Here is a 19065-nt window from a genome sequence, read left to right as displayed (position 1 = left end):
ACAAACATCCAGTCTGTAATAAGGATCATTCTGTACTCATAAATATGTTGGAGATTCCCCCCACACCTGTTAACGTCAATCCTAAATCCCTTCTGCTTTCCTTCAAGATCCATTTCACTTCCCTCATCCCTCCGCCATGGGAAACAACAGCGATGACGTGCCGCCCACACAATATCCCTTTCGGATCACAGGGCAGTTACCGTCACATTGTCACCCTGCCTTTGCTCTACTAGAGAAAGGAGCAAACCACAGCACCGCATCCCTACTGTTTACCACAAAGCCCGTGACACGAGCACATCCCAGGCCCACCACGACAAGGTTCTCTATCTTTTCTCCTGGCATATCACAATAGTCGAATCCCACAAAATAATTCTCTGCTGGGAAATCTCACATTTTAAAGCAATTCTTGAAGCCACACTGATACAGACACAATGGCTGAGCAATGCCTAGTGACTAAGAATGAATAATCGCAGAACTCCCTGCCAGGCTTCAAAATATTTATTATTTTTTAGAAATTCAAATTATTTTACCGTACTTTCTATTGGAATCCATCATTTTCTGAGGCTTTCCATTCACACAATGAGAAATAGCAAACAGGTTAAGATGTGCAACACCTAGGGATATAAAAGTCTGACTAAATTAAGATGCATTCTGCAGCAGGTGCCATAAAAGAGATGCAAATTAAAATAATGAGATGACATTTTCACGGAACCAATTAGAATGACTTTTGTTTCAGGTGTGGGCCAGCGTTAGGTGAGGGAGCTACTTTCACATAGCCATCCGAAGTGTCCAGTGGTCCAATCCTTCTGGAAACCAATTAGCAGCATGTATCATGAACCTTAAAATTCTTCGCGCACAGTGACCCAGCGATTTCAGACGTAGGAATCAATTCAAAACCAGTAATCTGCAACTCAGACGTTTCATTATAAAGCTCTTGAGCTGAGGCGTTGTGTTTAATAGCAACGAATGTGAAGAAAGCTAAATCATCAAGGAAATCATGATGTGTCCACAGAACGGAAAAGGTAGCAGGTAAGAACGCTTACTAATAATCTGTAATGCTAGTGATAGAATGTAAAGTAAATTAGAAGCTATACATGAAATTATGTAACCGATATGTATCTGTGTTTGTACAGCAGGCAAAGAAGACTAGAAGAAGAAAAAAAAAAACGACTAGAAGGAAATCCACGAAAATGGCAATGGTAGCTGTGACGTCCAGGGTGATTTTTATTTTCTTTATACGTCTTTCAATCTCTCACGTCCTCTAAATTGCACACTTGCTAGATTACTTTTATGTTAGCTGAGGTTTTGTTTTTTTTTTAAGAGTTGTGGGGCTTTTATTTTTTTTTTTTTTTAAGAGTTGTGGGGTTTTTATTTATTTTCAGAGAGAGGAAGCAAGCAGGGCAAGGAGAGAGGGAATCCCAAGCAGGCTCCGCATTGTCAGCACGGAGCCCGATATGAGGCTGGACCCACGAACCGTGACATCAGGACCTGAGCCCAAACGACAGCACTACGCGGGCACCCCAGCTGAGGTTCTGTCTCTTAACAGTCTGTAAAATCCTCATCCTTTGGAGACACACGCTGACGTATTTGTAGGTGAAACAGAACAATATCTGGGATTCGCTTTAAAACGATCCAGCTGTGGGGCTGGACGTGAAACAAGAACGGTCATGCGTCAAAGCCAGGTGACGGGGACGTGAGGGCTCACGCTATTGTCTCTACTTGGGGACGTGTTTGAAAGTCTTCACGGTAAAAGTATTTCTTTGAAGGTTACCAAAGGGTGTCACGAAGGAACGAAGAAAATAAGGAAACACCAACAGAAACAAAAAAGCACCAATGAGCCAAGGCAAAATCAACAGCAATCAACCAAAGTGCAACTGGACCGTGAAGCTCGGCCTTCACCCAGGGGCTGCCTTTTTCGGAACCCCGCTGGCAGAAACCATGCCTATCACCGAGCACCAGAGCCGCGGCCAGCGGGTCGGTTTCTAGAGCTCCACATCCTGTCCCCTCTCCCCGTGCTGTGGCTCTATTCACCCGAGTCACCCAAAACCACGTTCCTCAGCCCTACAAGTATCTTAGCTTTAAAACAATTCGCCTAGAAAATATGTTGTTGTTTTTCACCTCGAGGACCACAGACATGCAAAATGACAGGGATTTCAAATGCCACTCACTCTTTCTGGCTAGCGTTTCCTAATTTGGAAGAGGCAAGATACAGCAGGAGACATTCAGCCATTTGTGACAACAAAACAGAGATCGGCAAAAAGCTCAATGTTTTGATTGTGAGAACTGCCATCCAGAGGAAAATTCAGGAGCTATCAAAACCACACGCAAGCCTGGCAGCTCGGTGGAACACGTTAAGGGGAAGGAAAGGCCTAGACTGTAGGCCGGCACCTGGGCCTCCGTGAGCCAGCCTCCTGTCCTCTCTGCGGCTTGTCCTCTGCAGCCACGGATGTGACCCGCAGGGGCAGACACATGGGATGCCAGCCTCTTCTGGCCAGGAGTTCTCGAATGCAAATCGAGCCCAGATTTGAGCTTCTAGCACCTTCTCTGACAAGCTCCCACCCTCACGCCTCTGGATGAGGTGCCCCTCTGCTATGTTCGCCAGCCCCCTGGAGCTACCCCAATCACAGACGCACCACTCTGGGCTTTAATTGCCAGTGTCCTCCAGCTAGATGCACATCAGAGCAAATGTGATCACTGATACATCTTCGGAACATTTTGGGACAGGATACAGGCTCCATAAACGTTTGAAGAATGAACATATTTATAAACCAATAAACCAGTAAATAAATAAATTCCAAGGAGGTCTACGAATGAGTTTCAGGGGACCTGTGAACCCCTAACAATTGCACATAATATTGAATGCATGTTTAGGAATGGGCATCCCTCCGGGGAGGGTCCATACCTCCTATTAGTGTATGAAATGATCATGACTCCCCAGCGGGCTCACCCCAAATTACCTTAAATTTCTTGGGTAAGTATGTGGGCCTGGCTTTAAGGTGGCAGTCATTTGCACAAGTCACCTTAAATTCTAGAGTGAATTTTTATTTTGTTTTGGAGAAACAAGCACAGCTGGGGACCAATGGAAAATGATTAAACCTCTTTTTCGTTAAGTCAGTGAGACTTAAGAAGAAAAGATCCTTGTTAACATACCAATAGTCTGCAAAAGTTACAAATGGAAACAAACTACCACTCCCATTTCATATTCTTCCTCTTTGAGCCGGTGACCTGGTCACTCCCTCGGAGAGGGGCACGAGGGGCACGTGTGTGAGGACCCTCCATGCATGCATTGAGCAAACATTCTTTCTCTGAATTCTATATTGTATTCCTTGGATTTTTTTTTTTTACTCTAGTTCTAATAAATAAATAATTTGAATATACCCATTTCCATCATATGGAATGCTGTAACATTTGAACGCAAAGACAAAGCTTTTGCAAACCAATTCTGGATTTTGTTTCTTCCTGGGACGTGTGAAGGAAGAACAAAGGACGTGCCCAACAGTGGACGAGCACCCAGAGCCACTGCTGCCCTGAGGAAATGCTCAAAACGCAGGGGGTGCAGCAGACAAGAGAGAAAGATTTGGCAACTGGAAATTCAGAGAGGGTTCCGGCTCTCTCTTTAGAATATGAACGTATTCTTACAATAACGTGTGCAAAAACGTGAATATACTTTCATAAGTAATCATGATTGACTGGGTGTGGTTCTAAACCGCCCCCCCCCCCCCCCCCCGCTTCCGCATTTGGAGATCACTGGCAATTATTCTAAACATCATCTCTGGTAGCTGTGCTCCTTAGCCGAAAACATTCCCACTAGTCAATATGACGCCGGCTGACCTACTTATGTTTATATTTACATGTGTGTGTGTGAGTTGATATATACATAGGTTTTCTGCTTTTCAAATACTGTCTACCCTTCAGGATGATGTAAAGTCCTTTGGAGATTTGAGGTGATGATGCCAGGATCATAAATTCCTCCCCCAAGCGGGCAAGTTTATACTGAATTACTCACACGCTTGCAGAAAGTGAGGATGTTGGTTTTCAGCCAAATCCAAGGGCCTAAAGTACCAGGACTTGGGGATTTAAAAACAAAAAAACAAAAAAAACCCACAAGGATTTGAGAGGTGCAGAGCTTCTGAGTTAGAAAGAACCTCAGAGGTGACCCCATCCAATCTTTCCATGAGTCCAACACCACCCCCCCCCCCACCCCCGATCCCGCTCCTGACAGACGACAGTCACTTTCAGCTCAGCCACGTCTGACAGACACTCATTATTCTCCGAACCATTGCGGTCTTCGGTCACAGACCTAATTGCCAAAGCTTATCTTACCATATGTCATTTAGATCCTACACAACCCTGAAGGCCCTTCCTCTGGACACACTGTCGTTGTTCAATACCTGTCTTTAAATATTATCCCCCCCCATCCCTGCCAAACTAAGTCTATGGATCATGGTGTTTGTGTGGCTGGAGAGATCATCAGTTATACCACTCAGCCATTGCTCCTACGCTTCTGCCAACAGAAGCAAATTTTGCTTCATTGGCAATTATCCATTCTTGGCGAAGAATCTTGATTGTTAATCTCTATCAGTGACGTTCAAGGGGAGGCATGTGACCCAGTTCTGGCCAATGAAATGTAAGGGGAAGTCAATTCTAACAGAAGAGGAGAGGGCCTAGAAGAAAGCTTCTTTTCCCCCTCCTTTTTCTTCCCATTTTAAATGCTGGCATGTGAAGATGTGATGGCTGGAACAGAAACAGCCATCCTGTGACCAAGAGGAAACAGCAAATAGAGGCAAAATAGAAAAATGGAAAGGACCCGAATCCTTGGTGGGTTACCGAGTTACTAAATCACATCTGAGACTCCTTGCTAAATAAAAAAAATTAAAAAAAAACTACCTGTCTTAATTGTTTAAGCCATCATCGGTCAAACATTCTGTTATTTGCAGCTGAAAGCACCAGTAACAACAGAAAAGGTATAATGCAGCTATCACCTCTCTTAATTTGGACATTGTATTTCTAGAAATATGGACTTCACTTTTTCTAAGAGCCATATCACTACTTAGAATCTGCTGAGCATCGAGTGCAAAACAAACAAGCAAACACAACCCCTGTGACCAGAGATCATAATCTCAAACGCTTCAGACACCACACAATTAACATAAATGTGTGAATCTGGATGGATGTCAGATAACAGGGAGCAAGGACATTAAAATGCAGGCATTTTAAAGACCTAATTAGTAAAATAAAATACTAATGCATTTATGAGGCTGATCCAAGTAGGCACTCCACCAGTTCATGACTCTTGCGAAAACCATCCTCAAATTGGAGAGCTACATCTCCCCCCTTCCTATGAGAAAGTGCCATTTCTTCTTAAATCCTCCAATGCAATCGGTAGTATCTGACTCTATCTCTTCTATCTGGAAAGCCAGTTCTGAGTTTTAATTCCATCACCCAACATCCTAATCGATTTACTTAACCGAAATATTAAGATCAAAATCCACTGTCCCTCTTGAATGTAAGCCCCTTCCCTAAACCGAATGGAGTCCCAGTCATGAACTTGAGAAGGCAGTAGGAGCAAAAGAACAGTGGATAAGGATTCTCTAATCAAATACCTTTGGGGCTGCCAGGTTCCCCAGGCTGTCACCGAGTTACTTAATCCTTGGCAGAGACCAAATGAGAGACTGTATCTGTCCACAGCCTAAAGCCCTAAGCCCAGCGCAAATATGCAGTCCAGTTGGTGGAGTTATACTGCAAGGCTCACAGAGACAGTCTCCTGTGGTGGTCATTTTCATCCTGGCCACATCTGATCTTCAGTTTGCCAGGATAAAGCCCACGGCAAATTCGAAGAACTGAAAGCCCCTGGTTGTCCCAGGAAACTCATATTCCCATTCATGTTCGTATTAAGGAAATATGAACCGTCTCATGTTGGACTCTCCACTTCTAACACTTCTGTGGGATTCGTCCCCCGTTTCTTGCAGGGGTTACCATCACATCGCCACACGACCCTTCATCATTTTTTCTGGTGGTGAAAAAATGCAAGTGCATTGGACACAAATAAAAATGACATGAAGTGTTCCTGTAATAATTATTTATTACGAGCCAAGCACTGAGCTACCTGTTATCTCATTTAAATCTTACAGCTCCATGAAGTACATACTCTTTCTGTCCCCTTTTTATTTTATTTTTTATTTATTTTTTTTCAACGTTTATTTATTTTTGGGACAGAGAGAGACAGAGCATGAACGGGGGAGGGGCAGAGAGAGAGGGAGACACAGAATCGGAAACAGGCTCCAGGCTCTGAGCCATCAGCCCAGAGCCCGACGCGGGGCTCGAACTCACGGACCGCGAGATCGTGACCTGGCTGAAGTCGGACGCTTAACCGACTGCGCCACCCAGGCGCCCCATTCTGTCCCCTTTTTAAAAACAAAGATGTCGAGGCCAGGCTGGGGTCAGAAACAAACAGTGAGGACACTGAGACTCAGAGCCATTAAGAAGCTTTCTCATGATCAGCCAGCTGGTAAGTGAAAGCCTGAATTTAAACACAGACAACCAAACTCAAGGTTTAATTTATCAACCACGCTGTAATGACATTAACAAAATTTTTTTTAATGTTTATTCATTTTTTGAGAGACAGAGAGAGACAGAGTGTGAGCAGGGGAGGGGCAGAGAGAGAGGGAGACACAGAATCTGAAGCAGGCTCCAGGCTCCAAGCTGTCAACACAGAGCCCGATGCGGGGCTCGAACCCACAGACTGTGAGATCACGACCTGAGCTGAAGTCAGCCGCTTAACCAATTGAGCCACCCAGGCGCCCCAGATAACCATGGCTCACATTTAAAGATAACCACAGCTCACATTTTGGCAGGTCTCTTGCCAGTCTTTCCTTGAAGGTGGTAAAATTTTCAGAGCTGGAAGAGGCCTCAGAGATGGTATCACCCTAAACGTCATTTCACAGGAAAGCCTAAGGACCAGAAAGGTGAAGGGCCTTTCTCTGGGTCACACTGCTATTTGGAAATGGAATTCAGGTCCTTGGACCCTCTGTCCAAGGTTTTCGGGGGCCTTTGACTCAAGTTGGTTGGTAGTGGCTTCCTCGAGTACCGTGTTGCGAAGGATTTAAGGTCCTTAAAGATTTAAGGCTCAGGAGATCAGCGAAGGCAGCAGTAAACACAGCAGCACAGATATATGCACATCATGAGTTTGCCACTTGCCAAGGAACAGCCCTTGGGAGAGAAGCGGAGTGCCCAGGAAAGGCTTTCTTAATAAAGACCAGCTATATTCTTCACCTACAGCAGGGTCTCGAACCCCAGCTCCTTCAGGGATGAGGTTCTAGCATGAATGAGGGAAGCAGGCAAGCAGAGGACTGAACATGGGAAGAGCGCCAGCCCTAAGAGGGTAAGGGTGCTATTCACCTCCAGCCGCCTGTTGCCTGCTGAGGGGAAGGGCGGGGCCCATGTTGCCAGGCCTTCTGAATTCTTGCCGTGAAGCACGAAATTTGGATTTTTAAAAATGTGAGGTCTCCGGGGCACCTGGGTGGCTCAGTCGGTTAAGCGTCCAGCTTTGGTTCAGGTCACGATCTCATTGTCAGCGGGTTCGAGCCCCATGTCGGGATCTGTGCTGACAGCTGGGAGCCTGGAGCCTGCTTCGGACTCTGTGTCTCCCTCTCTCTCTGCCCTTCCCCCGCTTAGGCTCGCTCTCTCTCTCTCTCTCTCTCTCTCTCTCTCTCTCAAAAACAAACATTAAAAAAATTTTAACTGTGATGTCTCCTAACTTTAATGCTGGCAACGAATCCAAATCTGAATAATAAACAGGGAGTGAAGAACAAAGAAAACCCACGAGCTAACAACATTATAACCACTCGTTTTCACTATGAGCTTACCAGAAGCCATCATTCTGTACTGCAAACCCAAGATGCTATTTGTATGTCTTTCTCCCTCTCTTTCTTTCTGCCACCCTCCTTCCCTCCCAGCCCCCTGATCCCTTCCATCGCTCCAGCTAGAGAAGCCTTTCCCATCTGGGGCTACCCAAAAGAACATCAACACTGTACCTTCCAAACCCACCAGAACACAGCTGCCAAGAGTCCAAGTGACTACCAATGACCCCCAAGGGCCACTTGGAAAGTGAGTCATGCCTCTCGGGGTGATGCCTTTTCCTCTCCAATGACTTATGGAAGGACGGGTAGATGATTGCATCTGATATGCCTCATCGCAAAGGCTCAAGATAGGCCTCCTCACTCTCTCAGGAACTACCCAAAGCCTCCATAGCAGGAGCTGAGTGGGTTCCACCAACATTCTGATGTGCACGTCTACCCTTCCCATGAGCTTTGAGGGTCTCACTCATAGCCTAACTCTGGAGGTGCCCGGTTACAAGAGAAAGTCCCACTTCTGGCTAATGACCTATTACTCAGCAGCACTACCTGGGCCTTTTGTACGGAACACCCCCAATTTCTGTTAATCCCAAGGATGGCTAGTAATTATCTGCCCACTAGAAAGAAGAGGAGACTGACACACACTTATGAGATCAGTCAGCAAGTAGGGAACAAACACTGCATGGGAAGCCCTGAACCACAGTGTGTTAAGTTCATCTGGAAACTGCAGCAAGCTGGCATTGGAACCAGGGACTTGATTCATTCAATCAACAAACATTTGCCAAGAAACAATCCCAAAGGGCGAGATCAGCACAGGGTGCTGAAAAGAACACACACGCGAACCAGAAATAAACCTTAATAAAGGTGGAAAATAGAAATATTAGTCACAATGACTGTGGTATAAACAGAATACTCTGCAGCCATTTAAAATCATGTTTGAGAAGTCTATTTTATTAAATAGGATTTAAAGGGAAAACTCCACAAATACATAATCAAGCTTGAAAAAAAAAACGAAAGCAGGTTGTGAAATATAACTGGGTCAAAATCAGAGTGAACACACTCAGTAATTCCTCCCCTGCTCCTAAGATGCAGAATTTATAGATAAACCTTTAGATGTTTTAAATTTTACATAATACTGCTTGCAAATAAGACAAGGGAATCACGAATTAAAAATAAAGAGGACTCTCTAAAAATAAATGAATCAAAAGACGGGACTCTACAATCTTCAAGCAGGACTCAAAGTCACATGGTTCATGGGGGATGGGTCCAATATGAGCCAAGGAAGCAGAGGTCCCAACATCTACCCAGGGAATTAGAGGCAAAACTGGACTCAGAATCATGCTTCCAGGAGTCACAGTCAAAAAGGATGCCTCCGTCTGTGCCAAGGAGCAAAAATGAAGCAACGTACATGAGCCTGGGACCCAAGCGGGCACCATAGGATATACAGAGCAGAGAGAGAGCTCTGAGTTGAGCTGTTGACATGAGCTCTAGTTGAAAAGCACATATACCCTTGCAGACATAGGGCAGAAGGTATCATAAAATCACCTTGAAAATCAGTTCACAAACAAAACATATGAGGACATAGGAGACATTAGAGAACACATGAGGACATCCAATGATCAGAATCTGCAAAATGAAAGAATTCATATCTGAAGAAACAAAGATGCTAGAGCAATCAGAGAAGGACTTCACGGTATTTTTTTTTTAATCCTCAAAGGGTTAGAGGAAGAATCTACATTCACAAAGTAAAAAGAGGGTTTTTAAAATAAAATAAAGAAGCAGGAAAGTATAAAAAGGGGCCAATTATTTATCTTGGAAATACGGTGAACATTTGAAATTAAAAGCTCAACAGACAGGCAAAATAATAGACAAGATACAAATAAAAAGAGCTGGTTAAGGCAAAATAATAAACCAGATACAAATAAGAGTTGGTTAACTGGAGTACAGAACTGGAGAGACCTCCTCAAACATAACACAGAGAGATAGAGAACTGAAAAAAAATGTTTAAGATACATGGAGAAACTACATAGAGAACAGAGAAAATACTGGACAGGAAACAGCCAACAGATAATGGCTGAGATTTTTCCGCACTTAAAGAAAAACCGGAATCTTATGACTAAAAAAAGCCCACAGAGTGCAAAGTACAAAAACAAAACATATATACAGAATAATCCTGAACTGATAACTAACTGAATACAGCTTAGAAGAAAGAGACCCTCATGTCCAACAGTGGCTGGCTGCTCCTGGTGACAGGACTTAGAGGGAAGAACTTTATTTTCTTCTTTAAAGGTTAATATATTTTCTAAACGCTCTCCGGTGAAATGACATTATTTTTATAAACTGTGGAAGAGTAGTATTCATTATTTCAAATACACATAAACACACTTTTCAAAAAGATTGTCCTCAAGGAACTTCCACTCGAGTAGAAGAGATGAGGTATGGATCGACACAACATAGAAAGTCCACGCAGTAAGCGACATGGCTAGATGTAGCTAAAATCTAAGCCTTGTCTTTTCCCCCATGGACTCGATAGAAATAGAGAGGGAGGAGGAGGTGAGGGCACTGAGCAGAAACATGAAGGTCTAATGCATATGCCTGATTTATTAGGGGCTATTGCTGCAACCAGAGTTGTGTTCCATTCGGAGGGGATCAAAGTGGCCAAACCAAGATAAGATTAGAACTTTATCTACATCAAACATTATTTTCACCTCTACTTGAATTATATTTCAGGACCACCCACTGATAGAAGCAAAAATTAACATCTTTACTGTAAATGAACATCACACAAATCTGCCACTTAACACATTTCAGTTATTAGAAGGCTTTGTTCTTTCTCACACGGGTCAGGTAGACTGAGGGAAAGGTAAAAATGGGAGGGGGGGGCATGATGAATTTAACTGATAATCAAGTTAAATACCATTCTTATCCACAGGGGCACTATCAACTATCGTGTTGCCAATTTGGAAGTGAAAACAACACAGGTACGTTCTGGGCTTTACCAAATGAACATCCTCTTAGCGGGGAGACAGAAAGGCCTGTTCGGCCTGGGGAGATTCAGACTTTGTGGCCGTAACGCTGTTGGCACACTCAACCAAGCAAGGTGGAGTTTTAGGCAACATCTCATGGCTGCCTCTTCAGAGCCAAACAAACTGCACTCGGCGTTCAGCTCCAAAGGAAACAGGTGGCAAAGGCACAAGCCAGAGAGATGTGCTACTAATATGGAAGGAAGGGCTGTTCCCATCTCAGATTATCTCTTTGTTTTAAGACATTCAGGTTTCTCAAAATGCCACTCTTTACCCACCTCCACCCAAACATCACCTGCACATCCCACGTGTGGGGCCCAACATACACCCCAACGTTATCTCCGCTCCCTTCTTTGATTCCCTGCCATCAAGACCAGCTTGGCCAGCCCTGACGATTCCCTTCACAAGTTTTGAACCAATGGACTCTTTCATTCCTCTCCCAACACCATCTCGTAAATCTCTCTCTTAACGGGACTTCTCTGAAAACGTCCTTTCTTCTCTTCCTCTTGCATTTCCGGATTCCCTTTTTCTCCTTTACTCCGAAGTGGGGCCACACTCTTGCCCAATCCCCAGAAGGTGGTTTCCTTTGATAGGAGACGAGGATACATCCACCCACACTCTCCCAACTTCCTTTCTCACGGCCCTTTAAGGGAGGAGCAGCCGCGGGTCCAGTTGGTCAGAGCCTGGCGTTCACAGTGGGCAGGGTCGCCATCTACCAAATGGGTGCTCAACTCTGAGCCCACTCCCTGTTCCTACTTATTTGCCCACAGTCAGATGGATAAAATCAGGTAAGAGCCTGAGCCACAGACCTGCCAGATCAGACCTCCCAGACTCAAGACACCGTCTCTAAGTCAGATTACAACAGATTTCTCCATTGATGGTGCTGGGCCCTAGTCAATCCACAGATTTCACTTTCCACATGGCAGTACTATCTTTCGTGTGCTGCTTTTTTGGTCAAAACTTCAGAAGGGAGGTGGGATCAGGGGTGATGTTTAGATCCCCCAATCACCAACCCCCTGCCAGAAACTACAGTTCTCATTTATGCCTTCATCAGACGACTGGTCAGTCCTTACGCACGAGCCCTGAGCTCTGATTCACTGCACCTCTCCATGGCTCACTATCTCCTATAAAATGAGATTAATTCCTTGACCCTCCTGAAGTTAAGATGACAAAATTAAAGGACAAGCTTAATTTGCTGGAAAGTGAGATCACAGCTTGAGACCAGAAGACCAAGATCTAGTCCCATCACCCACTGTGTGGCCTCAGCCAATCCCCCCCCCCCCACCGCTATGCCTCAGGTACTTCATCCGAAAGTTGCAAGATGCTCTAGGAGACTCCAAGACCTTCTCCAGTTCATACACTGGTGGCAGGGCACAGCTGTTCCCTACTTCGTCTTTTTTTAATCCCAGAAAGGAGCTCCCCAAAACAGAGAGGTGGCTGGGAAAATGCTCGGCCGCACGGAGGAATTCTGCTAGACTGCAAGGCATTTCAAATGAATGTTTAATAAGATACTGCATTGGTTGTATACTTCGGCTGAATGTGCTGCAGCCCAGGAGACCTGAAAGAATTAATACAGTTCCCAAAGGAGCTGGTGGGAATTGCTGAGGCAGAGGCAGAATCTGATTTGATGAATATAAAAGTGCTTGGAGAGCGTCAGAAGGAAAGGGCTCTGACAAATGTCTGCTCGTTCCATTAGCATGTCTCCCGCTATTTAAGGAACACATTCCAAGAAGGTCTCGGGACTGGGGACCACAGCACACATGGGCATGCTCCCTCTCCCCGCCACCCCCCTGCTTCCGACCCCATGTGAGGCCCTTCCTGGGGCTTAGAGATACAGTGCACCCAAGACCCCAGTTTTTCCTCCTTCCTCACTGTGCTTCTCCCTTCGGATCCTCAAACCAGGCCCTCGTAACATCTCACCCAACCTGAAAGTCTCTCCTCTTCCCCAAACCAACACTCTCGGATGGTTCGCAGAATAACCTTCTCTCCCATCCTAAACCAAGAGATGGGGACACACCTTGTTTTGTTCGGACACTATCCAAGTTCATACCAAAACCCATCCTTGGGAAGCAACCCCTCCATCTGACGTTCTGGGCGCCCCTGACAGCCCCACCCAGGGAACATGTAGGAAAATGCCAGGCCCTCCATACTCAGGGTCTACAGTCAGTTGTCTCCACTCGCACCCACTCCTTAGAGGAACGTTCTGCTGTGCGCCTGCACGGGACTTCTCAAACTCTCCGCCCCTCTTCCCCCAACTGTGGAGTCTGTGGAAGCATATTTCTCTGCCCTTGTGCGCTTTACCTAAAGACTATGCGTTTTATTCCGTAACATAGCCACGTTTCAGCTTTTTGAAAATAGTTTTAGTCGCTTACCGCAAAGGGGGAAAATGGACACTTTTCCACAAGTCAGGTAAAAGCGACATTCTAGAAATATGAGCTGGAGGGTTTCAAGTGTCCCCAAGCTCACCTCTGTGCGCTATCTGGAAACCTCCAAGCGTTCCACCACTTCCTCACAAATCTGCATTCACTGAGTTCTCCCTGGCATACCCAAAGTGCCTGAGACCCTCAGAACCAAGGCAGAAAGCGTTTCCGTTCATTTCTGGGTTGGAAAGGCAAAACCTGGCTTTCACCAGAGCCAGTGGCCACGACCCTCTCTCAGATCAAAACAGATGCCAGAGGCTCCCCAAGACCTGTGGTGGCTGTGGTATGATCAGCACAGTCCCGGGGCCTGGCAGCCTATCACCTCCTCTCCCACTTACCTTGTCAGCCATGATCATAGATGCGCCCCCGTGGATGCCCAGGATGGGGATGAAAGTCTGCGAAGAGATAAAATCCAGCATCTGAGCCACGGCCTCCTGGTCGGTGTCGTCCCCAAACACAAGGCCATGGATGCGCGCCCCAGACATGAGGTCGCACACATGTGTGATGAGACTCTTGGGGTCCGTGCGGTTCATCAGCAGGGCCACCACGTTCACGTCCAGGGGCAACCCTGCTGCTTGCTCGGGGCCCCACAGGTTTCGCAGTTCGCGCTCCGTCACGTCGTGGCTGTGACCCAGCAGCACCGCAATGTTCAGCGCCGGGGGACCCTTCTCCGCCGCCGCACCCTGCGCCGGACCGCGCCAGACCAGAAGGGCCGGCAGCACCAGCAGGGTCCAATAACCCAGTCTGCCCATAGTCGCCACTTACGGTCCCTGCAAGGCGGAGAGGGAGAGTCAGGGCCGCGGGGAGCAAAGGTTCCAGAGGAAAGGGATTACAGACCCAGCCCCTTGCTCTAGGAGCCGGGTATACAGCCCATCCCCAGCGCGAGCTGACAGAGTCACTGACTCCATTCCCCATTCCCGCCGCCATCCACATCCCTCCACCCAGCTCTATCCACAACTCCAATCGGAGCTAAGTCTCCATCGCTATCCCTAAATCCATTTTTGCATCCAGCCTCCGTCTCATCCCCTGCCTCCAGCCTCCTCTCCATACCCAACTCTGCCCACGTTTCCCACCACACCCCCAAGTTAGCTGTGGACCACAGCCCCTGAGCGTAGGCGCACAGAGCAAACCCTCCACCCACCCCTCTCCCACCCGACTAGTTCAGACCAAGTTACCGACCCCGCCCCCTGCTCAAGGGAGCCAACTACAAAGCAGCCCCCGCGTGCGGAGGCGGTGCCGAGACTCCGCAGCCCTGCTCCCGCGCTGTGCTAGATGACTGACCCCGCCCCCTCTGAATCCTCCGCGTACAGCACAGACCTGGCTCCACGCGGCACGCGCTGCAGACCCCACTCCTCTCCTGCAGGGTGGCCCCCACCAAGTTCACGGGAGTGCAGACATTCACCCGTGCGCCCCAGGCGCGAGGGGGGAAATTGGGGCCCCCCCACCTCGCGCGGGGGTACAGTGAAGCGATTTCCACTCAACTGCAAGCGAGCCCCAGGACCCGCCCCCTACACGCACGCATGCACACACACGCGCGCGCGCGCACACACACACACACACACACACACACACACCCTCTCTCATGCGCGCCGCGTGCAATGCAGAATCCCAGAGCGGAGAGCTGGCGCTTCCACCCGTGGGCCGGCGCGTGGGAGCTGGCAGGGAACTGCGTGGGGGGAAAGGTAGGCTCCTAAGCGGCTCTCCGACGGACACGAACTGTACAGACCCTCCCCAGGCTTTCCACTACAGGTCTTGTTACCAAGTCTTAGATGCATGTGGGTAGGGGGCTGCACAACCTGACAGGCACGCGCGCCGTTCTGCGCACAGCCGCAGGCCGCTGTGGCGGTGCCCACGGCCATCCGGAGCCCACACACGTCCTCAGTCGGTGCACACACATGTATCGCGCCAGGTGCACAACTGCGCGTGCCTGCAAATACCAGCACAGTCGTGCACGCGTGCACAGGCGCGCGCCCCTCGGGCCCGGCGCTGCTGGAGCCAGGGGAAGTTAGGGAGAACTCGTTCTGGCCGAGGCACTCTTAGGGTGAGCACAGCGGAGCGCGGAGCCGCAGCGCCCCCTGGTGCTCCTCCCGCGCCTCGCTACAGATAATCCCTCTCCCGCTTCCTCTCTCCCTCTTTCTCCTGTTCCTTCTCCCGCTCTCGCTCTCTCTCCGGTTGAGTCTTCCTCTTCCCAGGCCGGCCGAGCCCAGGTCTCCCGCTGGGACGTACCTGTAGCCGGAGAAGGTCGAGGATGCAGTGGGGCGCGCTGCGCGCACGAGCATCTCGGCCGCCTCAGCAGCCACCGGGTTTAGCGGGTTTCCGCATGCTGCGGCCCCCGCGCGCTCCCCTGGCTGTCCCGCGCTGTCTGCATCGCCCCCACGGGGGGCGGCTATCCCAGCCGGAGGCTCTGCAGCAGGGCTCTACCGGGGTGGAGAAGAGACGGAGAGGCTGGGTCAGCCCGCGGGCAGGAGAAAGGGAACTGGGGGGCAGGCTGCAGTCTGCAATACTCACAGCCCCCTGTGCGCACAGGGGGCTCGACCGAAGAGGGGGAGCTGAAGCTCCATGCCCAAGACCCCTTGTGCGGATCCTCAGATCCCGTGGTCGATATGGAGAGCTCCGCTCCTGGACGCACAGGAGAACCCGAGCCCCAGGTTCGCCACGCACGAGAAGCTAACTGGGCATCTCCACCCTCACCCCCTACCACCTCCCCGGCGGCGCCGGCTGCTGGCAGTTGTTCGGCCAGGAGCTGCTGAGCGAGGGGGGTAGGGAGAGAAAGAGGAGGGAATGGAGGGGGGTGGCTGGCTGAGTTTGCGATGAGCCGGCAGGAGAGGGGGAGGGAAGGACTCGGGCTCCCGCGATCCCGGATCCCCGAAGGAGGTGCGATCATTCCCACGCAACGACCCTCTTGCGGTCCTGCCGCCCCCTCCTATCCAGGCCTCCCACCATCTTTTCCCCAAAAGGGGCCTCCCAGGCCCCGCGTCCCGCGCCAGCACTCACCGCAGCCTCTCTCCACATAGTTCTCAGCAGTGGCCGCTCCTGGTCATCTCCAGGGCTGATGGCTGCGGCCGCGACTCTCAGCGCTCACCCAGCCCCATGCTCCGGCTAGCCCCGCGGCGCCTCCCTCCAAAAGCCGGAGCTTGGCTTCCTGCCCCACTCCGGACAGCAGCTGCCCGGTCCTCCAAGCGCGCCCGGGAGCCCTCTCTGCAGCCCAGGCTCCGGCTGGTGGTGTGCGTGAGGGCGAGTGTGTGTGTGAGTGAGTGTGGGAGCGCGCGCGCGTGTGGCCGGGGATCCCCGCGGTCCCCGCTGGAGAGAGGCGCGGGCGGGGGATGACAGCTCCCTCTGGGCCCTTCGCTGCGGGGCCAGCTCGCCACCAGGCGTTCAGCTCCCCATTTCCCGACGGGAGTCCGGAGAGCGCCCAGCCACCCTGGTTCACAGCACTGGCAAAGCCGGGCTCCTGAGGCTTGCTTCTGCTGCGGTCGCCTCGGAGGAAGAGGAGGAGGAAGGCAGGGGCGCCCCCACGTCAACTTAGGGGACTTGTTCTCAGTCGGCTAGACGCAGCAGCCCCCGCGACAGCCAGGGAGGCTTGGAGCTCCGGTGGGCGAAAGCATCTCCCGCCCGCAGCCGCCCTCCCTGGAGGCGGGCCGAGGCAGACCCCGCAGTCCCTCAGCGGCGGCGGCGCGGAGCACTGCCACCCTTTCCTGGGGCGCACGGCGGCGACAAGGCCAGGATAGGCGACTGCCTGGCGAAGTGGGTGCCTGCGGCGATGTGCCGCTGTCCCTGGTGCTGAAACGCGCTCTCCGCCCGCTCCTGAGCGTCTGGTGCGGCTGAAGAATCAATTATTCAGATCTCTGCTACCGCTTCCTCCTCCCCCAGTGCCTTGCGCTGGGTACAGCAATCCCCCCTCCACGCACAGGCGCGCCGACACACACACACACACACACACACACACACACACACACACACACCACAGAATCTGCTCCAATGCTTCTCCCTGTGTCTCACCACCCCCGTAAGGGAACCCACTCCTCTGATCTCAGGGAGCCAGAATCCTAAAAGTAAAGACATCTCTACATCCCCCACTTGCTTCCTTCTTGTTTTCTAAGTTATAACAAAAGTCGCCCTGAGGCTGCCACTTCTAAGCTACCAGCAGGGGTGAGCCAGAGAGCACGGGACTGCCTGGGTGTGTGGGGCCTGGCTGGCTTGAATTCTGGCAACTGAGCATGAAAAACAATGTCAAATGAGCACCTTTGCCCCTTTTACTCAGCTGTATCCCTCCTTCCAACTCCCAGGTCCCTGCTTTCCTTACCTCAGGCCCTGGAATCAAAGAGGCCTTAAATTATAAGAGGTTTTGCAATCACAATTTTTTCTAACCCTGTATCCTCCAGTCATCAGCCTGATATCACCTTTGGGCTTGCTATATATTTATCTTTCCTTATCAACCGCTAATCTGAAAAGCAGAGAACAACAGTAAAAGTATTTCTTAGGGTTATTTGGAAAAGAAAACGAGATAGCTTTGGTAAAGTAGCCAACAAAGTCCAGCACACAGTAGGTGCTCATTAAACATGAGGTCCCTACAAGGTGGTCTAGGAAGGAAGGGCCTCTTTCCAAGAAGGCTGAAGACTGAAATGGAGACAGTAAAGGTACACAGTTCCTGGAGACCTATGGGTGCATTAGTAAGCGGACTGTGTACGTTAAGTTCTCTAGAGTTTTATTATTCAAAAGACAGAACGGAAGAAATTCTGAAAGGTAAATGAAAATGGTGGGTTGTATGACATACAGCAAAGAATAGAAAAGTGTTTCATTTCTTGAGGCAGTAACTGGGCTGAGCTAGATTGAGTGAAGATGATCATTTCTTGGATTTTGGCACAGGTGCAGAACCCCGGTTTGGAGACTTACAGGGAAATTAGGCTCTTTGATTTAAACGATGTGGAAATTATATACAATAAAACACACATCTCTTAGGGCACCTGGGTGGCTCAGTCGGTTAAGCATCTGACTTCAGCTCAGGTCATGTCTCCCTCTCTGCCCTTCCCCTGCTCGTTCGTTCGTTCGTTCTCTCTCTCTCTCTCTCTCAAAAATAAACATTAAAAAATAAAAATTAAATAAAAAATTAAAAATTGAAAAATAACATCTCTAAAAAATTCAGTTCAAGTTTTGAAATTACACGCATCTGGGTAGACCATCACCCAAAACAAGGTATAAAATATTTTCATCACCTTCAGAAAGTGTCCTTGTGGCCCTCTGTTGTTAATCCCACATCCCCCTTTTAGAAATCACAATTTTTCTTTCTAACACCATTTATCAGCTTTGCTTATTTTCAAACTTCATACAAATAGATTATACATTGTACATTTTTTGGTGACTGGCTTTTTTCACTTAACCTAATGTCTGGGAGATTCATTGATGTTGCTGCATGTAACAACAGATTTTTCTTTGCTGTTGGTGAGCAGCTTTCCATTGTATGAAGAAACCACACTTTGTGTATCCATCTTTGATGGCTGGACATGTGGATTATATCTGTAGGCTTTTTTTTTTTAATTTTTAATTTAAAATTTTTTTAATGTTTATTTATTTTTCAGAGACAGAGCATGAGTTGGGGAGGGGGAGAGAGAGGAGACAAAGAATCCAAAGCAGGCTCCAGGCTCTGAGCTGCCAGCACAGAGCCCAATATGGGGCTCAAACCCACGAACCATGAGATCATGACCTGAGCTGAAGTCACACCCTTAAGTGACTGAGCCACCTAGGTGCCCCTCTGGGGAGCCTTTTAAAATA

At 49.0% G+C, this 19065-nt stretch overlaps 1 protein-coding gene across 1 annotated transcript in view; it reads right to left on the bottom strand.

Annotated features, from left to right (window-relative positions):
* GRIN2A (glutamate ionotropic receptor NMDA type subunit 2A) overlaps positions 1 to 17188 on the bottom strand; it is a 373011-nt gene extending 355823 nt beyond the window's left edge. The window contains exons 1-3 of the mRNA XM_045462078.1: positions 16291 to 17188; positions 15523 to 15713; positions 13635 to 14066 (exon numbers count right to left, since the gene is read on the bottom strand). Of these exons, the coding sequence (XP_045318034.1) occupies positions 13635 to 14048 (414 nt within the window). The 5' untranslated portion in view covers positions 14049 to 14066; positions 15523 to 15713; positions 16291 to 17188. The remainder of the gene's footprint in view (positions 1 to 13634; positions 14067 to 15522; positions 15714 to 16290) is intronic.
* Between the last annotated feature and the right edge of the window lie 1877 nt (positions 17189 to 19065).

This window comes from Leopardus geoffroyi, chromosome E3 (assembly GCF_018350155.1).
Source record: "Leopardus geoffroyi isolate Oge1 chromosome E3, O.geoffroyi_Oge1_pat1.0, whole genome shotgun sequence".
NCBI lineage: Eukaryota > Metazoa > Chordata > Mammalia > Carnivora > Felidae > Leopardus > Leopardus geoffroyi.
The sequence above is the reverse complement of the archived record's forward strand: the minus strand, read 5'-3'. Positions and strand labels throughout refer to the sequence as shown.